Source organism: Schistocerca serialis, chromosome 2 (genome assembly GCF_023864345.2).
Source record: "Schistocerca serialis cubense isolate TAMUIC-IGC-003099 chromosome 2, iqSchSeri2.2, whole genome shotgun sequence".
Taxonomy (NCBI): domain Eukaryota; kingdom Metazoa; phylum Arthropoda; class Insecta; order Orthoptera; family Acrididae; genus Schistocerca; species Schistocerca serialis.
In genome coordinates, this window is record NC_064639.1 from 158,550,299 (window position 1) to 158,576,014 (window position 25,716).

Consider the following 25,716-nt stretch of genomic DNA (forward strand, 5'->3'; position numbering starts at 1 on the left):
GATGAGCAATACTCAAGTATAGGTCGAACGAGTGTTTTGTAAGCCACCTCCTTTGTTGATGGACTACATTTTATAAGGACTCCTCCAATGAATCTCAACCTGGTACCCGCCTTACCAACAATTAATTTTATATGATCATTCCACTTCAAATCGTTCCTCACGCATACTCCCAGATATTTTACAGAAGTAACTGCTACCAGTGTTTGTTCCGCTATCATATAATCATACAATAAAGGATCCTTCTTTCTATGTATTCGCAATACGTTACATTTGTTTATGTTAAGGGTCAGTTGCCACTCCCTGCACCAAGTGCCTATCCGCTGCAGATTTTCCTGCATTTCGCTACAATTTTCTAATGCTGCAACTTCTCTGTATACTACAGCATCATCCGCGAAAAGCCGCATGGAACATCCGACACTATCTACTAGGTCATTTATATATATTGTGAAAAGCTATGGTCCCATAACACTCCCCTGCAGCACGCCAGAGGTTACTTTAACGTCTGTAGACGTCTCTCCATTGATAACAACATGCTGTGTTCTGTTTGCTAAAAACTCTTCAATCCAGCTACACAGCTGGTCTGATATTCCGTAGGCTCTTACTTTGTTTATCAGGCGACAGTACGGAACTGTATCTAACGCCTTCCGGAAGCCAAGAAAAATAGGATCTACCTAGGAGCCTGTATCTAATATTTTCTGGGTCACATGAACAAATAAAGCGAGTTGGGTCTCACACGATCGCTGTTTCCGGAATCCATGTTGATTCCTACATAGTAGATTCTGGGTTTCCAAAAACGACATGATAGTCGAGCAAAAAACATGTTCTAAAATCCTACAACAGATCGACGTCAGAGATATAGGTCTATAGTTTTGCGCATCTGCTCGACGACCCTTCTTGAAGACTGGGACTACCTGTGCTGTTTTCCAATCATTTGGAACCTTCCGTTCCTCTAGAGACTTGCGGTACACGGCTGTTAGAAGGGGGGCAAGTTCTCTCGCGTACTCTGTGTAGAATCGGATTGGTATCCCGTCAGGTCCAGTGGACCTTCCTCTGTCAAGAGAAGATGTCTGATGTTGGTGACAGAAACGTAATTAAGGGGAGGCACAAAGAAGTCAGTCACAATCCCATTAATTTTTATCATTCTTGCAAATCTAGATTTCGCATATAAATAGCCATCGTGCATTTTCGTTATATTTCAACAGACTCTCGCCAGTTCATGTCGCCATATGTTCGCACAGGCGTATAGGCCGAAGGACACTGAGGCAGTTCCTGATAGAATCGAAGTTGGTTAAGAAACATAGTTTATCTGCAGAACAATGAGCGGCCGCATATCGCTTTGGGCCACTGATTTGACTGTTACGAACTTTCATATATGGCGACCTCAGCTTAACTGACGGAACTGATGGACTGTTTTGCCGATTTTGCTTTTCTCGTAAATGTTAAATGGAAAAGATTTCATTAGTGCACATGGTCATCCAGGAATTTGACTTTCAGGCCAAACAAGGAAATGGACAATTTCCTTCATTTAAATGCAGCCCTGTAGTAAACATAAAGCTAAACCAAATGAGATAAATACTGTCTAGTCATAAGCATTAGCATCATTTGGAAGTTGTTTTGTGTCTCCACCATTTACCTGTGTTGTAGATTTAAAATATGTGATTATGTGTGGCGAGTGATGAAATGAAACAACGGCAAACACTCCTAGTGACCATGATTATAATCTACCACCACGCAGAATTTTGGAATTCCAGTGTCAAAATGTTCTGTCAATTACCAGTGTTAAAATGTTCTGTCCATTACCACTGAAAGAAAATTGGACTCTGACTGTGAAAGAGAAAAATAAAGTTACAAAACTAGCCAGTTTTACTTTGACACCAGATATTGATTCATAATGAAGAAAATTCATAACATAAACCAGGACACAAATTTCATTTTCAATTCCATTATTTTTACAGACCATAATGACTAACGCGATAAATATCGTACAAACACTTTTTATTTTCTGCTGTAATTACAAAACATTGTAAGAAATATACAAAAAATTTCTCGTGGCACGTTCTGTTTAAGGTGTTGCCTTCAGCTGCTGATGTTAGTGGCTGTATTTCCCGTAGCCTCCATAGCCTCCAGCAATGCCTCCAGAGTAGCCACCTCCGTAGCCTCCCCCATAGCTACCGCTGTAGCCACCGCTGTAACCACCGCCGATGGCTCCTCCGTAGCCTCCACTGTAGCCTCCACCAATGCCGCCGCCATAGCCGCCTCCGAGACCTCCGCCGACACCAGCTCCGCCTCCCACGACGACAGGTACCGGCTGGTTGACGACGACGGGCTGTGGTACTGGTACGGGGACTGGGCTAGGGACATTCACGGGTACTGGGACTGGCCTCTGCACGGGGACAGGGTACGGCTGTGGGACGGGCACTGGTACCGGCCTGTTGACTGGTACTGTGACAGGAACCCTGACTGGTACTGGGACAGTACGCTGCACTGGTACTGGGTACGGGACAGGGACCTGCTTGGTAATGGCAATGTTGGTCACTTGACCTCCTCCAACCGCAGAGCTGATGCCACCTCCAAAGCCTCCTCCGTAACCACCTCCATAACCATCGCCAAAGCCGCCCCCGTAGCCGCCCCCATAACCTCCGCTGATGCCGCCACTGCTGTAGCTGCTGGCGCCGATTCCATGGTCGATAGTCGCCCCTCCACCGTAGCTACCCAGGGAGCCAACCACTCCCCGTTTCTCTACCTGCTTCTCCTCGGCCAGAGCCAGTCCAAACAGGAACACGCACACCTGAAAATGACAACAACACGTCTGAACATCAATTTCAGTGCATAATTACTTGCACTGTTACAGCACTCATGACACGAGTGAGTAGTAATTTCTAATAATATAATCCTCTAACACTGAACGTCTTCTGACAAGAATATTGTATCTGGCTGCATAAAACAAAAGCCTTTCAACGTAATACTGATAGCGTTTGTATAGTATTTCTGGATTCATTATACTTCAAGATCGTTTAAATTTGTTCCTTATGTGAACTACCTATCACATTCACTATTTGCAATACTAATGCCTGACAATTCTCGCACTCAACCCCCCCCTCCCCCCCCCCCCTCTCTCTCTCTCTCTCTCTCTCTCTCTCTCTCTCTCTCTCTCTGTCACACACACACACACACACACACACACACACACACACACACACACAGATAAAGCACTTAAGAATGTCTGCTATTTAATAGGATCTCCAACACTGGTCGAAGACAAGTGTAAGTATTTATAATATGGAAGTCTATAATGACATTCTACTACAGCATGGTACCATACAACAAGCCTCAATGAAGATTAAATCGTTGAAACTAACTCCCTATAAGGGCTGTCCGATAACGACATTTACAGCAATACAACCACCCCAATATGCATTATACCTCTTTGGCACAAATTCTGTGTTCATGCGTGATATCGGCATCAGTTTCGTGCACAATTACAAGAAAAAATCTTAGCGTATATATTTAATTTTTTCTTCTTCTAATGAAGCAAGAGGCAGTACAAAATAGAGGCTATAATAATATTGGAGTTGCCCACTCTTTGTCCCCTAAGAATACCATCTAATGGAAAAGAAACCTACTCTTGATACGTTAAAAACTAAACTTGGTTATTTATTAGTGGGTTCAATAGCTTGTTGCCATAATTGCTAACAGAGATAATGTAGACGTAAGACTGACTCGGTTCACGTGCAAACACGATCTCCTGATTACGACCCATGGAAATGTAAATAACTAAACTAAAAAATGCTCTGAATATCAAATCTGATATGTTTTACTGACCATTATATGCAACTTATGAACATCAGCAAGGTGTCAGCTGAATACAACATTACAATAAGGAAATGTAGTCGTCAAATGAATCAGTTCTTTAAAATAATGCAATGTCTCTTTGCGTTGCACTGTAAAAACAACAATCTTTACAAGACGATGACGGTCATCAAACGCATCGAAAAGACTTACACGATTTCTATGCAAGTTCTATGACTCATTTACTTGTTACTGCTGCTTCAGATCACGTGTTTTTTTTCATCATCACCTAACAAATACTTGCGGACAAACTACGATGATGTATTGACTCTTATTTTTTCTCGGTGTGATGGACTATAGTTACAACCAAAATATACTGGGGAGTTATTTAGCAGTAAATTGTGATAAGAATCTGGGTATTTTCTTTCACTAAGATTTTTTAATTCACTCAATAAAACAAGGGATGATACTATTTCTAGTACTGGTACTTATAAATTTTCTTCTGCAGCTGCCACTAGGTGAACGTCGTCAACATCATCAGAAGGAGCTCTGGAAAAGTACGTGTGAATCGAGAAACCACTCACCAGGATCCTCATTGCTGCTGCTGAAGATGGTACAGATGGAGCAAGCAATGACTGATGCCGCTGTAAGGTTTCCGTGCAGCTTATATACATCTTCCATTTCTCCTACCCGTTGGCAGTTAGCGAGGTGTGACGCGCTTTCTCAGAGCGTTACTGCAATTTGCGTAGCATGATGGTGGGGATACAGAGAGGAGGAGGAGGAGAAGATTAGTGTTTAACGTCCCGTCGACAACGAGGTCATTAGAGACGGAGCGCAAGCTCGGGTGAGAGAAGGATGTGGAGGGAAATCGGGCGTGCCCTTTCAAAGGAATCATCCCGGCATTTGCCTGAAGCGATTTAGGGAAATCGCGGAAAACCTAAATCAGGATGGCCGGAGACGGGATTGAACCGTCGTCCTCCCGAATGCGAGTCCAGTGTGCTAACCACTGCGCCACCTCGCTCGGGGATACAGAGACACGGTCTGTTCGACGCCATAATGAGTAAGAGTAAATGTTCAGCATCACAAAGACATCGGGTAACAATGTTTTAAAAATAACTAGGAATCTGTAAGGTACATATTTCTTTATGTCAACACAGCCGTCCAGATGCAGCATTTTCTACAGTTGCGTCCCTGAGAAACTTGTCTGTAAGGACAGTTCCTTCTTTCCACAACGCTCCACTATCAAAATTAATTCCTGTTCATGTGAAGTGTCATTATAATGATTTTTTGAGTTGTTTATGGATTATTAAATGCCACCTGCCGAGCGATTATTGTTCTGGCGAAGCCGTGTTACCAAACACTTTGACGTTGGTGTTAAAATCAATTAGAAAAATATTTTACGCAAAATTTGGATTTTAATGGGCGTTTGAACACCTACTGAAGTCTATTATTCTGGTGGCTGAATATATATGAGCGCCCAATGTACGAACTCTGAAGGTAAGTTGGTTACCCATCTTCCCGAGGTTTCGGCAAATCCGGTGGCTTTCAACGTTATACAGTCACTGTTTCACTGACTCAAGACATGCAAACATTTTCTGACAGTAACAGTTGACCTACTGTGTCGAAAGTTTAACATAAAATTAGAGCTCTTAATGAGTAGATTATGACAGTATTTTAAATTTTTTAATTTTTCGTTAACTGAATGGAATACTTAATATCAAATTTTTGTTGCCCCTATAAGGCATTAGAGTAGGAACTTTCAGTGGGGACTGTGCCGCAGCCTAGCTGTTGAGTAACACAGGCTTCGTAATTCAACTGAACCATTTATTTGTAGTACATAAAATTTGTACGCATCGTCTACGCCAGGCACGGGCAACCTTTGATGGCAATCGCGATATTCTTGGGCTCGCGGATCGTATCGTCACATGACGTGACACTAGCGCACCTAGCGCATAAAACAATAATTAATAACGATTTTGCTTTTGGGTATTGCACTGATATCAATGCCGACCCGCCACGGTAGCAAATTATGCCTCAAAACATGCTTTTTTGTGAGTACGTACGATTTGTGTTCACCCCATCTTCATATATTTACATTTATTGACGAGTCGTTCAAATGGTTCAAATGGCTCTGAGCACTGTGGGACTCAACTGCTGAGGTCATTAGTCCCCTAGAACTTAGAACTAGTTAAACCTAACTAACCTAAGGACATCACAAACATCCATGCCCGAGGCAGGATTCGAACCTGCGACCGTAGCGGTCTTGCGGTTCTAGACTGCAGCGCCTTTAACCGCACGGCCACTTCGGCCGGCTTGACGAGTCGTGAAAACTGTTTCTTCACTGACGATGTTTTACAATACCTGATTTAAAAACTTGCATTTAAAAATTGTGGAACGCCGTTAGCAAAAAAACAATGTTAGTGGCAAGTAAATAAATATAAGTATATGAAATAGGGTGCCAGGCATCTTGAAATGTCGTCATGGAAAGATGAAAGCCTATAAAAGCAGATGGATGCAGATAATTCATCGTAAATTGCGCTCAGTTTCAACAGCTGCAATGTGCTAACACGTCCACAACGGACAGGAATTATTTATAAATGAAATGAAATGATCGTATGGCATTAATGACCGTGAATCACCGCTGGTGAAGTTCGGCTGCCGTGTTAAAAGTATTTTCATTTGACACCACATTGGGCAACTTACGTGTCGATGATAGTGAAATAATGATGAAACGTTGTATACACGCAGTGGTAAACGGAGAAAATTACCGACCCGTCCAGGAATCGAACTCGGACCTGCAGCATATCAGTCAGACGCTCCGACCACTCAGCCAAGGGGCCAGACATTGTTAAAACGAGAAAGTTTACAAAAAGAAGCTGTGACAAAGAGGTAAGCAATTTCAGTCGATCACCAGTGGAGTAACTTCGCGAGTTTTGGATTTAGGCAGCTCATTCCCTGTTTGAAACTTAGTGTGTTAATATCCACAAAAACTTTTCCCAAGCCTTTTTTAAAATATTTGAGCAAAAATACTTATGATGACTGATCCAACAGGCATGGGTTGTTACAGTAGTCGAGAAAGGCACATTTTCTTTGCAACATTCGGCCCACGTGATACGGTATGTAACACCGAAAATGCAGGATGCATGGCACCTGCTACCAATATATAATTTTTTAAAATTGTATGTAAATATTTGTAATTTAAATGCTTTCTTTTAATAAGTAAGGACGTTGCTTCACTGCATGTGTACGTTTCGGTAGAAGTCTGTTGACGTTTCGTTGTATTTATCTATGTTTTACTGTGAAAATTATAAGCTCTGGGAGAAGGCCAAAAGAATTGTTGTTTGCATCGACTAGCAACGATAATAGCAGTGCTTGTGCGTTGTAAAATTTTTGGGTGGGCAGTTGTTGCGCGGAGCGCGCGGAGAGAGTGAGAGACGGGTTCCAGCGCTTGTAGTGTGCGGAAGTGTGGTGTTAACGCTCTCGCAGTAGGGTGTACCATTTCGGCGGCATCATGTACGCGCTCCGGCCAGATGACTAGTAACAGGAAGAAGGACAGTGGACGGGCGGAAGAGACTGTATTAATTACGATTGCCCATTCCTATAATTAGCTGTGGCTCCACAATATGCTACCGCCTTCAACAACAGCAGCAGTTCCAGCAACGTAGTTTCGTCGTCGGCTCCGAGTTTCGTCGTATGCACGGCACTGAAGTAAGACTGTTCATTGGTAGAAAGTATTAACGGCTAACCCAGCAGCACAACTGAATGTGATTTGTTTGATAAGATTTATTTAAATAATAATCAGTTAAACTCAAGGTGACTGTGTCGTTATTGCATCCAGACATTGTTACCAAGCAGGATCCTTGTTCCTTTTTTTTCCTAATATGCTAACTGAGTGTCATAAGAAACAAATTGAATAGTTACAGCCAGTTTATTAATGAATAATTTCTCCCGTAAGAATTTTAGCCTCAGTCTACTTTCAGTTAACTGTTGTACAACAGAGGCTTCAGTATATGACTGAAGTAAAGCAATTTCATTTTTCAAGTTTTCAATCACTGCAAAAAATCCAAATCTAAAGAAATGCACAAATTAAGAGTGCAGAAGTTTTTTTTTATTTTACATATAGCTTGGAGCACATGTCTGTTTGGTTTGGTACGTATTCTAGTATTTAGTTCTGTTCAAGTCAGCAAAAAAGGCTGAGTTGTTCTGACAATAATATGAAATCCAATTTACAAAATAAGTAACGACAAAGTAAAAAGTGCTTGCTTTTTTTTCTATATTTCTTTCATGACGTTATGCTGAGGTCACTAAAAGTCATTGTTCACGTAACGAAGTTCAGTACTAACATACAGTGTAATTGCATATTTTCAAATCATTATTCGATTGCCTTTTTCAAAATTTAATGCCAAACATAACGTCACAGTGACTTCTGAGTTTTCTTTATCATTTCAACCTTTAGTTGCCACGCCAGTGTTTAATAATACATGTTTTTCTTTCCCATTATTTTGTACAGGATTTTGGATGTAAATTGCCCTAGTGGGCTGGCGACCGTTAATTACTTCCTTTCCGTTCGTTAGTGGATCTTTTAGATTTACAATCAGTGGTACCGCTTACTGTCCAGTGTTGTGCGTGAGTGAATGCCCAAAATAACTTTTATTTTCCAAATTATAGCCCTGTTCGGTTTAATTACTTTTATTTTTGGTAGAATTTTCATCAAAAGTATCGGTTGTACACATTCCTTCTACTTATCGCTATCACTTCTTCGGGAAAGATAGCCTTATACAATTAGAAAAAAGTTCATTAGGCATACACGCGATCCACAGGCATATTTTATATCGCAAGCAGGATAGGCCGGCTAGTAAGAGGGAGGTTACAAGTACACGAAGGTAATCCAATGTTAGAGACGTCGAGTCACTGTCTGGAAATATTTTTTTTTATTTTTTTTATTTTCACTTTTTACACTGCTTGCTAAATAATGTTCGAAATATTGTATTTATCAATCTTTTCGTAAAGGGCATGAAAAGGGAAGACAAAGGAACACTTCGGCTTGCAAATAACTTTCCAAGAAGGAATCGTAATTAAACTGTCCGATGAGAGAGAGCCTTTTATGAATGTAAGCTACGTTTGTTTTCCTACATAAACTTTAAAAAAAGTCAATTAATTGTGTAACTGCGGCGTTTATAAGGTGTGAAAGATGCTGAGAAAATTACTGCATCCCTCTTTTTACGATAAATATCAACTCAGCACGCGTAAATCATCAGCCATAAAATAATAAAAGTTTCTAATATTATATATGACGTCCTTACCTACGCCTTACAGGCGCTTCCGGGAATTTTATTTGCCATTCCAACCTTTCCTGTGCATTCCATTTTCATTCCTTTTATGGAAATATTTTTAATAAATACAATATATTCAGCATATTTCTGTCTATTTGCACTGAAAGCAATATAAAAACGTTTCCACATGGATACTCGACCCCACGACCTTCGGATTACCGTTCTGTAGTCTTTCCATCACCCCAACCGCTCCATGAATCTTCCCCGCCTGTCCAGACCCATGCCAAAAATTCTTCTTATTTTTCTAAACGCTAGGCCATTTAGAGCACCGACTTCTGTCTGCATTCAGGCTAAGCCCTGCATACATCATGAATTTGGATGAAATCGGTGATGAAGAACAGGTGCGGTCCTTTTGTTAGTCTCCAACTGGAAGCGTACTTCCTACTTCTTCACGAGAAACATTTCGCTTTATACTTTCACTTAATTCACCTTTTAAAAGGACTCAAATGATGCTAAAATAAGCACCAATTCATTTAAATAAAAAAGTTACTATTAGAAACTGTGCAATGAAGCAATCTTCAAGTTTTGTACCATGACATAAGGAAAACCTTATCTATGTCTTGCACAGAAGCGATCGTGTTCTGTAACTAATTTTTTTTTCGACACATTTGTTTCCATTATTTCAAAAACCCGTATATATAAAGTATACACAGTGTACCAGAGGAACATGTGCCGAATTAAATGCGCAGTTTATGTTTGGAGAGGAGAAAAAGTCAGTTGTGTGGACCTCAGTATTCGCCCTGGTCTCTTAAAATATTCTCATAAGCCCTACGCAAGATAAACTGTGGAGAGAGTAGACGTTTGTCAAGTCTACCTCGAATACTATGTCTGCAAACCTTATCCGCAGGTGTATATTTAAGAACAGGGCCTGTTTTTCAACGATTACCATTGGGTTCCCCACAGTCTTTGTTACAGTTTCGTATGCACTGTATTGAGCCATTACTACTGTAGCAACGCGCTTCTGAATTTCTTCTACGTGTGGTGCCAGTGTTGCTTGGTAACGATACCAGATATAAGCAACCTTACTCTCCAATACGTCGGAGTAACGTCTCGTACGCTGTCACTCTAACAAAGTCATTGCATTTTTCCAGAATCCTCCCAGCAAGTCACTCTTCCATTCGCCTTCTTTACTACTGATTTCGCGTGCTCTTTTTACAGGTCAAATTGCCTTGCAGCATGGCTCCGAGATATATACAGGATAAAACAAAACTTCACGACACGAATTGCAGGACACATTCTTCACACGAAGACCAAGAAATTATGTTAAATGAACATGGGTCTGCAAAACGCGTTGTTTCTATGTTACAACTCGTCTTCTCCAACTCATTAATCATGGCAAACCCACAAGAACAGAACGCACCAGCATACCACACGCCACTCTTTCTCACAGGAGATGTTCAATATGCCCTCCGTGGGTACTGACATGCATCAACCCATCCCGTGGCCAACATTCAGTGTTGTAGCTACCCCTCTTATACTGACACCAGGCTTAAATACCCCATGTTCGTTAAGACCACCATCAACGCCTTCAAGCGTTTCCTGTCGGGGCATCTTCGTCCTGTAAACCTCTGCCAGTACAATCGTTGAGCTCTAGCGACTTTGCCGTCAACTATTCCGTGCATCAGAAGGGCATCTGATATCACTGCATTTGTGTACCCTGGCATTGCAGGTTCGCCGATGACATTGTAATTCTGTCAGAGACAGCAAATGACTTGGAAGAGCAGTTGAACGGAATGGACAGTGTCTTGAAAGGAGGATATAAGATGAACATCAACAAAAGCAAATCAAGGATAATGGAATGTAGTCTAATTAAGTCGGGTGATGCTGTGGAACTAGATTAGGAAATGAGGCACTTAAAGTAGTAAAGGAGTTTTGCTATTTGGGGAGCAAAATAACTGATGATGGTCGAAGTAGAGAGGATATAAAATGTAGACTGGGAATGGCAAGGAAAGCGTTTCTGAAGAAGAGGAATTTGTTAACATCGAGTATAGATAAAGTGTCAGGAAGTCGTTTCTGAAAGTATTTGTATGGAGTGTAGCCATGTATGGAAGTAAACATGGACGATATAAATAGTTCGGACAAGAAGAGAACAGAAGCTTTCGAAATGTGGTACTGCAGGAGAATGTTGAAGATTAGATGGACGGATCATGTAACTAATTATGGGGCACTGAATAGAACTGGGAAGAAGAGAAATTTGTGGCACAACTTGACAAGAATAAGGGACCGGTTGGTAGGACATGTTCTGAGGCATCAAGGGGTCACCAATTTAGTACTGGAGGGCAGCGTGGAGGGTAAAAATCGTAGAGGGAGACCAAGAGATGAATACACTAAGCAGATTCAGAAGGATGTAGGTTGCAGTAGGTACTGGGAGATGAAGAAGCTTACACAGGATAGAGTAGTATGGAGAGCTGCACCAAACCAGTCTCAGGACTGAATACCACACCAACAACAGCCATTGCACGAGCCAAGTCTGTGATTAACTGTACTTAGTAACCGGTGTGCTTGCAACGGTCGAAGTGATCGCTGGAACAGCTGACGTTAGAAACAAGCGACGACACATGTTGTGTGTGGCAAGAGGAACTGGCGGTCCACAACGTAACCAGAAGTCACCATGAGCACATACATATTCTCCATGATTGTAAGGTTCTGTTCCTGTGTGTTTCCCTTGATTAATGAGTTGCAGAAAAAGAGCTGTAACATGCAGACAAAGCGTTTCCAGACCCGTGTTCATAAACATAATTTCTTCGCCCATGAACCATGGACCTTGCCGTTGGTGGGGAGGCTTGCGTGCCTCAGCGATACAGATAGCCGTACCGTAGGTGCAACCACAGCGGAGGGGTATCTGTTGAGAGGCCAGACAAACGTGTGGTTCCTGAAGAGGGGCAGCAGCCTTTTCAGTAGTTGCAAGGGCAACAGTCTGGATGATTGACTGATCTGGCCTTGTAACAATAACCAAAACGGCCTTGCTGTGCTGGTACTGCGAACGGCTGAAAGCAAGGGGAAACTACAGCCGTAATTTTTCCCGAGGGCATGCAGCTTTACTGTATGATTACATGATGATGGCGTCCTCTTGGGTAAAATATTCCGGAGGTAAAATAGTCCCCCATTCGGATCTCCGGGCGGGGACTACTCAAGAGGATGTCGTTATCAGGAGAAACAAAACTGGCGTTCTACGGATCGGAGCGTGGAATGTCAGATCCCTTAATCGGGCAGGTAGGTTAGAGAATTTAAAAAGGGAAATGGATAGGTTGAAGTTAGATATAGTGGGAATTAGTGAAGTTCGGTGGCAGGAGGAACAAGACTTCTGGACAGGTGACTACAGGGTCATAAACACAAAATCAAATAGGTGTAATGCAGGAGTAGGTTTAATAATGAATAGAAAAATAGGAATGCGGGTAAGCTACTACAAACAGCATAGTGAACGCAGTATTGTGGCCAAGATAGATACGAAGCCCACACCTACTACAGTAGTACAAGTTTATATGCCAACTAGCTCTGCAGATGACGAAGAAATTGAAGAAATGTATGATGAAATAAAAGAAATTATTCAAATTGTGAAGGGAGACGAAAATTTAATAGTCATGGGTGACTGGAATTCGAGTGTAGGAAAAGGGAGAGAAGGAAACATAGTAGGTGAATATGGATTGGGGGATAGAAATGAAAAAGGAAGCCGCCTGGTAGAATTTTGCACAGAGCACAACATAATCATAACTAACACTTGGTTTAAGAATCATGAAAGAAGGTTGTATACATGGAAGAGCCCTGGAGATACTAAAAGGTATCAGATAGATTATATAATGGTAAGACAGAGATTTAGGAACCAGGTTTTAAATTGTAAGACGTTTCCAGGGGCAGATGTGGACTCTGACCACAATCTATTGGTTATGACCTGTAGATTAAAACTGAAGAAACTGCAAAAAGGTCGGAATTTAAGGAGATGGGACCTGGATAAACTAAAAGAACCGGAGGTTGTACAGAGATTCAGGGAGAGCATAAGGGAGCAATTGACAGCAATGGGGGAAATAAATACAGTAGAAGAAGAATGGGTAGCTTTGAGGGATGAAGTAGTGAAGGCAGCAGAGGATCAAGTAGATAAAAAGACGAGGGCTAGCAGAAATCCTTGGGTAACAGAAGAAATATTGAATTTAATTGATGAAAGGAGAAAATATAAAAATGCAGTAAATGAAACAGGCAAAAAGGAATACAAACGTCTCAAAAATGAGATCGACAGGAAGTGCAAAATGGCTAAGCAGGGATGGCTAGAGGACAAATGTAAGGATGTAGAGGCCTATCTCACTAGGGGTAAGATAGATACCGCCTACAGGAAAATTAAAGAGACCTTTGGAGATAAGAGAACGACTTGTATGAATATCAAGAGCTCAGATGGAAACCCAGTTCTAAGCAAAGAAGGGAAAGCAGAAAGGTGGAAGGAGTATATAGAGGGTCTATACAAGGGCGATGTACTTGAGGACAATATTATGGAAATGGAAGAGGATGTAGATGAAGATGAAATGGGAGATATGATACTGCGTGAAGAGTTTGACAGAGCACTGAAAGACCTGAGTCGAAACAAGGCCCCCGGAGTGGACAATATTCCATTGGAACTACTGACGGCCGTGGGTGAGCCAGTCCTGACAAAACTCTACCATCTGGTGAGCAAGATGTATGAAACAGGCGAAATACCCTCAGACTTCAAGAAGAATATAATAATTCCAATCCCAAAGAAAGCAGGTGTTGACAGATGTGAAAATTACCGAACTATCAGCTTAATAAGTCACAGCTGCAAAATACTAACACGAATTCCTTACAGACGAATGGAAAAACTAGTAGAAGCCAACCTCGGGGAAGATCAGTTTGGATTCCGTAGAAACACTGGAACACGTGAAGCAATACTGACCTTACGACTTATCTTAGAAGAAAGATTAAGGAAAGGCAAACCTACGTTTCTAGCATTTGTAGACTTAGAGAAAGCTTTTGACAATGTTGACTGGAATACTCTCTTTCAAATTCTAAAGGTGGCAGGGGTTAAATACAGGGAGCGAAAGGCTATTTACAATTTGTACAGAAACCAGATGGCAGTTATAAGAGTCGAGGGACATGAGAGGGAAGCAGTGGTTGGGAAGGGAGTAAGACAGGGTTGTAGCCTCTCCCCGATGTTGTTCAATCTGTATATTGAGCAAGCAGTAAAGGAAACAAAAGCAAAATTCGGAGTAGGTATTAAAATTCATGGAGAAGAAATAAAAACTTTGAGGTTCGCCGATGACATTGTAATTCTGTCAGAGACAGCCAAGGACTTGGAAGAGCAGTTGAACGGAATGGACAGTGTCTTGAAAGGAGGATATAAGATGAACATCAACAAAAGCAAATCAAGGATAATGGAATGTAGTCTAATTAAGTCGGGTGATGCTGTGGAACTAGATTAGGAAATGAGGCACTTAAAGTAGTAAAGGAGTTTTGCTATTTGGGGAGCAAAATAACTGATGATGGTCGAAGTAGAGAGGATATAAAATGTAGGCTGGCAATGGCAAGGAAAGCGTTTCTGAAGAAGAGAAATTTGTTAACATCCAGTATTGATTTAAGTGTCAGGAAGTCATTTCTGAAAGTATTCGTATGGAGTGTAGCCATGTATGGAAGTGAAACATGGACGATAAATAGTTTGGACAAGAAGAGAATAGAAGCTTTCGAAATGTGGTGCTACAGAAGAATGCTGAAGATTAGATGGGTAGATCACATAACTAATGAGGAAGTATTGAATAGGATTGGGGAGAAGAGAAGTTTGTGGCACAACTTGACCAGAAGAAGGGATCGGTTGGTAGGACATGTTCTGAGGCATCAAGGGATCACCAATTTAGTATTGGAGGGCAGCGTGGAGGGTAAAAATCGTAGAGGGAGACCAAGAGATGAATACACTAAGCAGATTCAGAAGGATGTAGGTTGCAGTAGGTACTGGGAGATGAAAAAGCTTGGACAGGATAGAGTAGCATGGAGAGCTGCATCAAACCAGTCTCAGGACTGAAGACCACGACAACAAGAACGTGTGAGGAATGGGTCTTGCAATTTGTGGCGTACATTCCTGTTACATCATGTTCACACTGATGCTACCAAACGTTTACCACTATTACCGCCGTAGGAAACTATCTCATTCAGTCTCTTTTACGGACGTTCCATTGTGTTTACCCGACCTTCTCAGCTTGCTAGATCGCGAGCTAAGAAAATACGCCTGAACGGTTCGAATCCACGCGTCGGAATGACGGCTATGGTTGGTGTATTGGTCATCAAGAAAGTGTTTTTAGGCTGTTTCGCACGTCCGTTTAAGCAAATGCTCACCTTGTCCCCCCTTTCCGGCTCAGAAAATACAATATGCAGACCATGAAAATACGATCACACAATGGATATTGTTCACACAATTCACTTACATGAGACATTCACGACTTTCCTGTTTCAGGTAACTAACTACTGCGGAGAGGAAAAGTATACGGCCGCAATGTTGAATGATATAGATTAGCTAAATAATGAGTATGAGGTCTATGCAAAAAATTCCGGAACAATCATAATTTCGCCCCAATGGTGTATTGGAGAGAAATGCGGTTGGAATCCCTGCACACGTCTGCGTTTCACGTGTAACTGTTGGAAGTTTCATTGTGGTATGTCTGTTAACTATTGTTCAGTACTGTATTGAGTAGAACGTTGTGTCACACAGATTGCGAATTTCGAGATGGCAGATTTTTTTTTAAATTTTTTTATTGGTAGCTAGTTCCTATGGGACCAAACTGCTGAGGTCATCGGTCCCTAGACTTACACACTAGTTAATTTAACTTAAACTAACTTACGCTAAGGACAATACACACACACACACACACACACACACACACACACACACACACCCATGCCTCCGACGGGGGCAGTCGTGCAAACCGTGACAAGGTGCCGAAGACCACACGGCTCCTCCGCGCGGCGAAATGGCAGGATTAGAGGAGCAACGAGTCTGCATTAAATTTTGCGTGAAACTCAAGAAAACCCTTACCGAGGCATACCAAATGATGCAGCAAGCCTACGGTGATGAGTGTCTAAGCCGTATTCGGTATTAGAAATGTTTGAAACGGTTTAAAAATGGCCGGACGGAAGTTAAAGACGGCCCTCGTTCAGGACGTCGACGTCCACCGACGACGGTCATATTAGGAAAGTCAACGAAATTGTCAATCGAGGACTGTCTGTCCAAGGGATTGAAAAAAAAAAAAAGGTTCAAATGGCTCTGAGCACTATGGGACTTAACATCTATAGTCATCAGTCCCCTAGAACTTAGAACTACTTAAACCTAACTAACCTAAGGACATCACACAACAGTCATCACGAGGCAGAGAAAATCCCTGACACCGCCGGGAATCGAACCCGGGAACCCGGGCGCGGGAAGTGACAACGCTACCGCGCGACCACGGGCTGCGGAGCAAGGGATTTAAGAAGAATGTAACACTTCAGTTGGGTAATCTCATGAAATCCTGACATAGCATTTTGGAATTAATCGTGTTGCCAATAATTTCGTCCCACCGCTCATGAGTCAAGAGCCGAAAGACCTTCGCCTTGCAATCTGCGAAGAGCTTTTGGAAAGTGCAAACGAGAACGAGATGTTAATTAAGAGAATCGTAATTGGTGATGAGACATGGATCTACGGTTATGATGTTGAGACCAAGGTTTAATCTTCCCAGTGGGTCGATAAAGTTTCTCCAAGTCCAAGAAAAGCTTTCAGGTCAGGTCAAATGTGAAACCCATGCTGATAGCTTTCTTCGACTTTGAAGAATTAGTTCACCTCGAATTCCTGCCACAGGGACAAACTGTTAGTCGATGGTTCTATCAGGACGTATTGTGACGCCTGCGAGAAAATGTGAGAAGGAAACGGTCTGAGATGTTGCGAGACAATTAATGGCTCTTGCTTCACAATAACGCACTCGCACATTCACCTCTTTCGGAACGTGACTATTCCACAAAAACGAAATCACTGTGCTGCCTCAACTTCCGTACTTGCCTTTTTTTATTTCCAAAGCTGAAAACACCGTTGGAAGGCCGAAGATTCGCAACGGTAGACGAGATAAAACAAAATTCGCAGACGGTGCTTCTCGCGATCGAACAAGAGGCGTACCAAGACTGCTTCTGTAAGTGGAAACGGCGTTGGGAGCGGTGTATCAATTGTGGAGGAGAGTATTTCGAAGGAGACCATGCTCAGTAATTAAAGAGTAAGCGCGGAAAAATTTTGTGGACAAAGTTCCGGAATTTTTTAACAGACCTCGTACAGCGAACCTCGGGATTGACTCTAAGAAACAGAAAATCATGTGTTTATACGTATTTAAATAAAGCTGATGTTCAGTTCATCATGTTGATATGCTGTCGTTTTTAACACACATTTCATAATTATTAGCCATCGACGAAAACCGTCAACAGACAATCTTACAGCGTTGCCGCCGTTGTATGATAAATCATTTATGTAGGATTGAAATAATTAGTGGTCACACTTCGTTCCTTTTGCGTATTTGGCGTCCAATACAACATACTGATGCAATTAATCAAAAATTATTTTATCAGGTCACCTAACTGAGATGAATTCAGTGTTGCGCAGCGACGAGTGCTTCATATTGTTCTTTATCGAACCCATGGTGCTGAGTTGAAGAGAAACTTCTTTGGATCGAAGGACGGTATCACGTTTGAACTGTGCTGCGTGCATGTGGCTTCATGTACCCCTCTGAGCTATATCACATTCCTCTTCAAAATGCCTTCTACACAATGAACACTTTGACACGTCTGCTTGGGTCATCTTTAGAACCTATTGGTGTCTCCATTCTTAACCAAGGCATGGGGAGAGTGATCGATTCGTCGATTAGAAGCAATTTTAAAGAGGAACAACTTAACAGAATGTATTGCGGTGTAAACGGCCATAAAGGGTTGACACTCCGCGAAAAAACGTTGGATTCGCGGGGTAGACATTATGCCGTACTGTATACTGAAATCGGAGCAGGCTTTGGTACACACCGAGTTCTTTTTCAAGTTGTTAATTATTTTGTAAATAAAAGTATCTAAATTGCTAAGTAAAATGTCTTTATTTATTACGACGTTTCGGCTGCTGCCATCATCAAACATAAAAAAACTCCAAGATTGAGAAACAAGGTTCAGTGTAAATATTAAAATCAATACCTAACGGCGACGCTCAGATTTGTTATAGATTTTGATTTGACACTAAACCTTGTTTCGCAAGTTCAAATTTCTTTTTACCTGACGATGGCAGTAGCCGAAGCATCGTACAAATAAAGACATTCTATTTAGCAATTTAGACGGCTTTATTCACAAAACATTCATGATGATCCCGGGCTCTTACTTAAAGTTCGTTTACTTTATTAAGAGTTATTAACTAATTAATAACTACTGCTGAGAATAGCAGGAATAATTAAACGCAAATGAGTAGTTAGCTAGCTACTTTCAGTGAGTGGGAACAGATTTTACTCTCACATTTATACGTACATTTCAACCAATACGAAATAAATTTCATGTTTTGATTTTGATTACCAAATTTATTTGACAATTCTGTATACTGGTACATCACTGTTGAAAATGTACAAAATCTGGTAGCGTTACAACGAAAATAAAGTGTACAGAAATCAGCTAACGTCTCGTTTAGTTGTAGTTCTCAGCTTTTGCGTTTCTCACTAGTTCTTAGCCGAATTTTGGGACCATAGCAGGCTAAACTATAGCGCCTGTCAGCTATACATTCAGCGAAGAAAGCACAGGATGTGAGCTCCGGTATTTGGTGCGGTGCACACATAGTCCAGTCAATGCTGATTGTTAATGGAAAGTTTTGTAGTTCTTCGACAAGCGTGCTATATGATGTCGAGGGTGCTACATCCGAATTCTCGAAGTCCCATCAAAATTTGAGCCCGTAAATACGTCAAAAACGGAAGAAACTATGAAAAAATTGGAGTTTCTTTAATTTTTTGCTTATAACTCGGAGACGACGAAATTTTCGGCGAAGAGGACCGTATATGAAAATAAAGAGAGTATATTTCCCACAAAAAAGGACTGGCTGACACTTTTCGTGACAGAAACCGTATGGCGTGTGCAGCGAGTGTTGAAGTTAGCATAATTTCGGGCGCCATTATCAAAATCTAACTCCTCATCCCTCAGTATGCTATGGTGTTTATTCAAACGGTAAAATGGTAGCTCGCACCACTGCTATAATTAAAAAGTGCTCAAATAATTTATGCATATGGCATAATAATTATACTTTATGTGATATTTGTTAATAATAATTATCATAATATTATATTTTTATATAATAATTGTGGTGAAATTTCAAAGAAGGTTAAGTCCCATAGTGCTCAGAGCCATTTGAACGATTCAAAGAAGGTTCATCGTCATCGCACTTTGCGCACCATCAGTTACTGTATCGTGTGCAAAATGATCGGAAATACGGATATGTTACAGTTAAGTAATGACTACTTTCAGTCCATACCAGATAATAGGTAAGTAGCTATTTGTGTCCTGAGACGACCCATCTCCTCACCTTCGAAATCGCACTAAATTCAACACGCGCCACACGCCATACAGCAGTAAATCACTTCGGTTTTGTTGGAAATTTTATCCTCTTTACTTAAATTAATAGTCAGCTTCGCCGAAAACCGCGTAGTTTTAGAGCTATAAGCAAAAAACCCTAAAAGTCCCATTTTTTTTGTTTTTTTCCATTTTTGATCTACTTACGGCCTGAAATTTTGATGTGACTGTGAAATTTTGTCTACAGCACCGTCGAAAAAATATAAAATCATATCAGGCAACTTCTACGAAACTTTCCGCCATTTGGCCTTTCTGAGCACCACTGACTGGACTAACATCAGTGGCCCCGCGAAGACATCTGGCTGCCGTATGATAAGGACGTTGTGCGGACACGAGGTGGCCGGAATAGAAATGAAATGATTATTTGGCATTTATTGACCATATCTCACCTCCAGCGCTCGTCCGCCGTATTGCTAGTCTTTTTAATTGACACCTCTTCTGCGACTTGCGTGTAAAGGATGACGAACGACACACTGCCATGGTATACTGCCATTGTTAAGAATGAGTGGATGTGGTGTGTTTGAAGCACTACTGAAAAATGTTTCGAATTTTCTTTTAACGATATCGGTGATTTGGGGAGGTTGTTTTCAATGTTTAGGTCTCTGACAGGTAAAAGGACGCATTTGACATTAAATGAAAAATTTATTCTCTACTGTTTAACTTTCTTAATGTTGGTATCACTCGATCAGCGTCTCGTACGATTAGTGTCACTTGTTCTCATAGAGTAGCTGACAGCGCACGAGGCCGGCCAGAGTGGCCGAGCGGTTCTAGGCGCTTCAGTCTGGAACCGCACGACCGCTACGGTCGCAGTTTCGAATCCTGCCTCGGGCGTGGATGTGTGTGATGTCCTTAGGTTAGTTAGGTTTAAGTAGTTCTAAGTTCTAGGGGACTGGTGACCTCCGATGTTAAGTCCCAAAGTGTTCAGAGCCATTTGAACCATTTGAACAGCGCACGAGACAGCTCAGCCTTCGTCTCGGGTTCGATCCTTACTACCGTTCCATATCCAATGTTTGTACTTTTCTGTTTTTCGGTTTTAGGTAACCAAACGAAGAACACGTTTGGTGACACCTGCTCTGGCAGGCCGTTGGAATTTGCGCAACGGTGCAACGTATCGAACCTTTTCCTTAACAATTATACCTCAGAACGACCTACCCTGCAAAACGCTCCACAAGCTTTTCAGACTGTTTCTGACCACCCTGTACAATTTTCTTACCGCGTCAAGTGCCCACAGCAGGCGGAATTCAGTTTCAAGTTGCGTGGTGGTCGTAGTATGTCGTCTTATCAGTGTATGTCGTCCTTATCAGACCAATGTGGTATTGTACTGCATCATTTGCTACTTACAGATGTTCAGCAGCGAAAATACGTGTGTGTGTGCATACGCTACTATTGATTGGAAGATGAATAAATATATCACACTCGACGTGCTCAAAAACGACTTCGTTTCCAACATATTACAGCATGTCTTAAAAACAAATCTTTATTGTGTTAGACAAAATGAAAGACAGAGAAGAGAAATCATCTACAGCCCAGAGAGAGGAAGTATCTTACCGTTTATGGGTGCAGTGGAACCTGCCCAGCTGTGTCGGTAGTTTCCACAATACAGCCTCTTTTCGTGTTCTCGGCTCTGCCTTTGCGAATTACAAAGGGTTTTTGTCTTTTAGAAATCTAGTTAGGATATCCAGACTTAGGTAATTTATCTGTAATGTGGACGTACGTGATAAGGACGCAACATCGATAGATGAACAATTCAGAATCATAATTTTCGACAATATACTCGTAGTAGAAAGAGTACCACCACAGCTGTATCTTGAAAATGTCTGTATTGTCTCACATCACTAGTTTCGGCGGCACATTACCGCCATCTTCAGGCCCAACAATTGCCAAAAGAGTATTAGATTTTCTTGGCGCAGTCATTGTTGAGTCCTTGTTACTAGTACTCGTGGGCTAGCTTTCCTTAGGAGCGTCTACTCGACGTCGTGTTGTCCCCAATGCAATCACATGTACCTAACAAATTTGGCGGTAATGTGCCGCCGAAACTAGTCGTGTGAGACAATAAAGGCATTCCCAATATACAGCTACTGTGGTACTCTTTATTATATACACTACTGGCCATTAAATTTGCTACACCAAGAAGAAATGCAGATGATAAACGGGTTTCATTGGACAGATATATTATACTAGACCTGACATGTGATTACATTTTGACGCTGTTTGGGTGCATAGATCCTGAGAAATTAGTACCCAGAACAACCACCTCTGGCCGTAATAACGGCCTTCATACGCCTGGGCATTGAGTCAAACAGAGCTTGGATGGCGTCTACATGTACAGCTGCCCATGCAGCTTCAACACGATACCACAGTTCATCGTTAGTACTGACTGGCGCATTGTGACGAGTCAGTTGCTCGGCCACCATTGACCAGACGTTTCGGTTGGTGAGAGATCTGGAGAATGTGCTGGCCAGGGCAGCAGTCGAACATTTTCTGTATCCAGAAAGGCCCGTACAGGACTTACAACATGCGGTCGTGCATTATCCTGCTGAAATGTAGGGTTTCGCAGGGATCGAATGAAGGATAGATCCACGGGTCGTAACGCATCTGAAATGTAACGTCCATTGTCCAAAGTGCCGTCAATGCGAACAAGATGTGACTGAGACGTGTAACCAATGGCACCCCATACCATCACACCGGGTGATACGCCAGTATGGCGATGACGAATACACGCTTCCAATGTGCGTTCACCGCGATGTCGCCAAACACGGATGCGACCATCATGATGCTGTAAACAGAATCTGGATTCATCCGGAAAAATGACGTTTCGCCATTCGTACACCCAGGTTCGTCGTTGAGTACACCATCGCAGGCGCTCCTGTCTGTGATGCAGTGTCAAGGGTAACCGCATCCATGGTCTCCGAGCTGATAGTCCATGCTGCTGCAAACGTCATTGAACTGTTCGTGCAGATGGTTTTTGTCTTGCAAACGTCCCCAACTGTTGACTCAGGGATCGAGACATGGCTGCACGATCCGTTACAGCCATGCGGATAAGATGCCTGTCATCTCGACTGCTAGTGATACGAGGCCGTTGGGATCTACCACGGCGTTCCGTATAACCCTCCTGAACACACTGATTTCACATTGTGCTAACAATCATTGGATCTCGACCAACGCGAACAGCAATATCGCCAATATCGCGATACGATAAACCGCAATCGCGATAGGCTACAATGCGACCTTTTATGGTACGCATTTCTCCTCCTTACACGAGGCATCACTATAACGCTTCACCAGGCAGCGCCGGTGAACTGCTGTTTGTGTATGAGAAATCGGTTGGAAACTTTCCTCAAGTCAGCACGTTGTAGGTGTCGCCACCGGCGCCAACCTTGTGTGAATGCTCTGAAACGCTAATCATTTGCATATCACAGCATCTTCTTCCTGTCGGTTAAATTTCGCGTCTGTAGTACGTCATCTTCGTAGTGTAGCAATTTTAATGGCCAGTAGTTTAATATGATGGAGAATGATATATGTATTTGAGGTGATGGTCCCTGTACCAGAAACGAACTAGTCCACAGTTACAACCGAAAACCGTTCTCATATCTCTGACAGTGGAATATATGTCTTACTACTGTCGTGCTGAGATTATAGGGTATGCAACTTCCATAGATGGTAGTAAGGAGCAAAACAAGAAAAACTCTCCCGTAAACATTGGCTCTACAATGCATACCTGTGGACCTATGAGCAGTTGTTCACTAGAGGAGAAGTATTTCTCAGTGAATATGAACGAGTGCTCATAGTTTCTCAGATATGAAGTGAACGCCCATGTTTACTGCACAGATTTTCCTTGTTCTGATTCATGCTACCGCCTCTAAAAGTAACATTATAATAAGATCTATAAGTATTTGTACGCCACCCTCCATTCCCCAGACGTTCTCATCTCTTCCTGAACCACACAGATTCACATTCAGAGTACATGATGACAACCTGACCGAAAGAGTTCTGCCTTGTCATCTCCATTACCCTTAGAACAGTTGGCTATTTTAAACCGAAAGAGATCTGCATCAAAAGTAAGATAACATAGGACAGATCTGCATTCAGAACACTTTTCGAGAATCATCAATTGCTAGACAAACCGAGAACTGGAACCCACAGACCCTGGACAGAAGAAAGAAAGAGAAATTTCAGAGATTTACAGAGAAAAAAGAAGGGAAGTCATCGGCTACATAAGTTCAGTCAAAGCTCCCAGTTGGCATAAAAGAGGAAAGTGGTCTTCTTAAGGCTAATTTATCTAACTTCCAGTGATATCGAATAATATTTCCATGAATACATCTTGTTCACATTGACGAGACTGTGTCTTTAGGCCGGCCAAAGTGGCCGTGCGGTTAAAGGCGCTGCAGTCTCGAACCGCAAGACCGCTAAGGTCGCAGGTTCGAATCCTGCCTCGGGCATGGATGTTTGTGATGTCCTTAGGTTAGTTAGGTTTAACTAGTTCTAAGTTCTAGGGGACTAATGACCTCAGCAGTTGAGTCCCATAGTGCTCAGAGCCATTTGAACCATTTGTGTCTTTAGTTTCGCTAATCGGAACTGCTACAGTGCGTTGTTGCGTTAAGGCACTTCTTAAAATTGTTCATGTCCATCCATCGTACCTACGTTGTTGACATGTTTTCGTCGTTCGAGTAAGCGTTCTTTTTTTCTGTTGTTAACCAGGACGCAGGCCTCCGGGCTTTCAAACATTCGCAAGATTTCCTTTACGGATCCTGTGTGGTGCACTAATTCGGAACAAGCAGTGGACCGTTACCTTGTTACTTGTCGGCAAACTTGAGTACTGGGTCCTGCGTTCCAACATGCAAAGCTGAGGCTTTTTCACTAAGCAGCCTGCACATCTGTGTAGTGAGAGTAGCTGTCTCGTCCTAGGCGGTCTCTCAGGGCACAGTCATACAAGCTAGGCCGGCAACAGACACAGTTATTCCGCTGTGCCCACTAACGATGAAAACAAAAGCAGCAAAATCTTCCTCAATAGCTCTTCAGAAGGTGCAAAGCCGCTTTTGCAAAATTTAGTTTTTTTCTCCAGTCGGAAGGAAATCCGCTTTTATTGTGTCGATAACAGTTTTGAGTCTGGGATAGGCAACAGACATAGATGACAAGAGTCGTGGGTCAGCGATAATGGACATACACAGACGGCGGTAGTATCGCGTACACAAGGTACAAAAGGGCACCGTATTGATGGAGCTGTCATTTGTGCTCAAGTGATTCATGTGAAAAGATTTCCGAAGTGATTACGGCTGCACGACGGAACGCCAAATGGTTGTTGGACCTGGACGCATGGGACATTACATTCCGAAAATCGTTACGGAACTCAGCGTTCCAAGATCCACAGCGTCAAGGGTGTCCCAAGGACAGCAAATTTCAGTTATTATCTCACATGAAAGACAGCGCAGTGGCCGATTGCCTTCACTTAACGAGCTAGAGCAGCGGCGTTCGCGTAGAGTTGTCAGTGCTAACAGACAGGCAACTATACGCGAAAAAATTGCAGCAATCTATGTGGGAAGTAGGGCGAACGTATCCGTTAGGACAGTGTGGCGAAATTTTGTGTTAATGGTCTGTGGTAGCAAACGAATGACGCTAGTGCCCTTGCAAACAATACGACATCGCCTGCAGCACCTGTCCTTCGTTCGTGACGATATTGTTTAGACCCTAGACGTCTGGAAAACCGTGGCTTGTTCAGATGAGACCAGATTTCAGTTGGTTAGAGTTTTTGATGATAGTATTAGAGTGTGGCGCAGACCCCACGAAAACCTGCATCCAAGTTGCCAACAATGCACTGTGCAAGCTGGTGGTGACTCAGTAATGGTGCGGACTGCGTTTACATGAAATGGACTGGGAATCTTTGGACCAACTGAATGATCATTGACTAGAAATAGCTATGTTCGGCCCCTTGGAGACAACTGTCAGCAATGATGGAATTTTTATGGATGACAATGTGCCGTGTCACCGGGCCACAAGTGTTCCCTAT

General features: G+C 42.3%; 1 protein-coding gene across 1 annotated transcript in view; it reads right to left on the reverse strand.

Annotated features, from left to right (window-relative positions):
• LOC126455821 (uncharacterized) overlaps positions 1–25,716 on the reverse strand; it is a 184,189-nt gene that overhangs the window by 127,945 nt on the left and 30,528 nt on the right. The window contains exon 5 of the mRNA XM_050091583.1: positions 2,302–2,509. Coding sequence (XP_049947540.1) covers positions 2,302–2,509 — 208 coding nt within the window. The remainder of the gene's footprint in view (positions 1–2,301; positions 2,510–25,716) is intronic.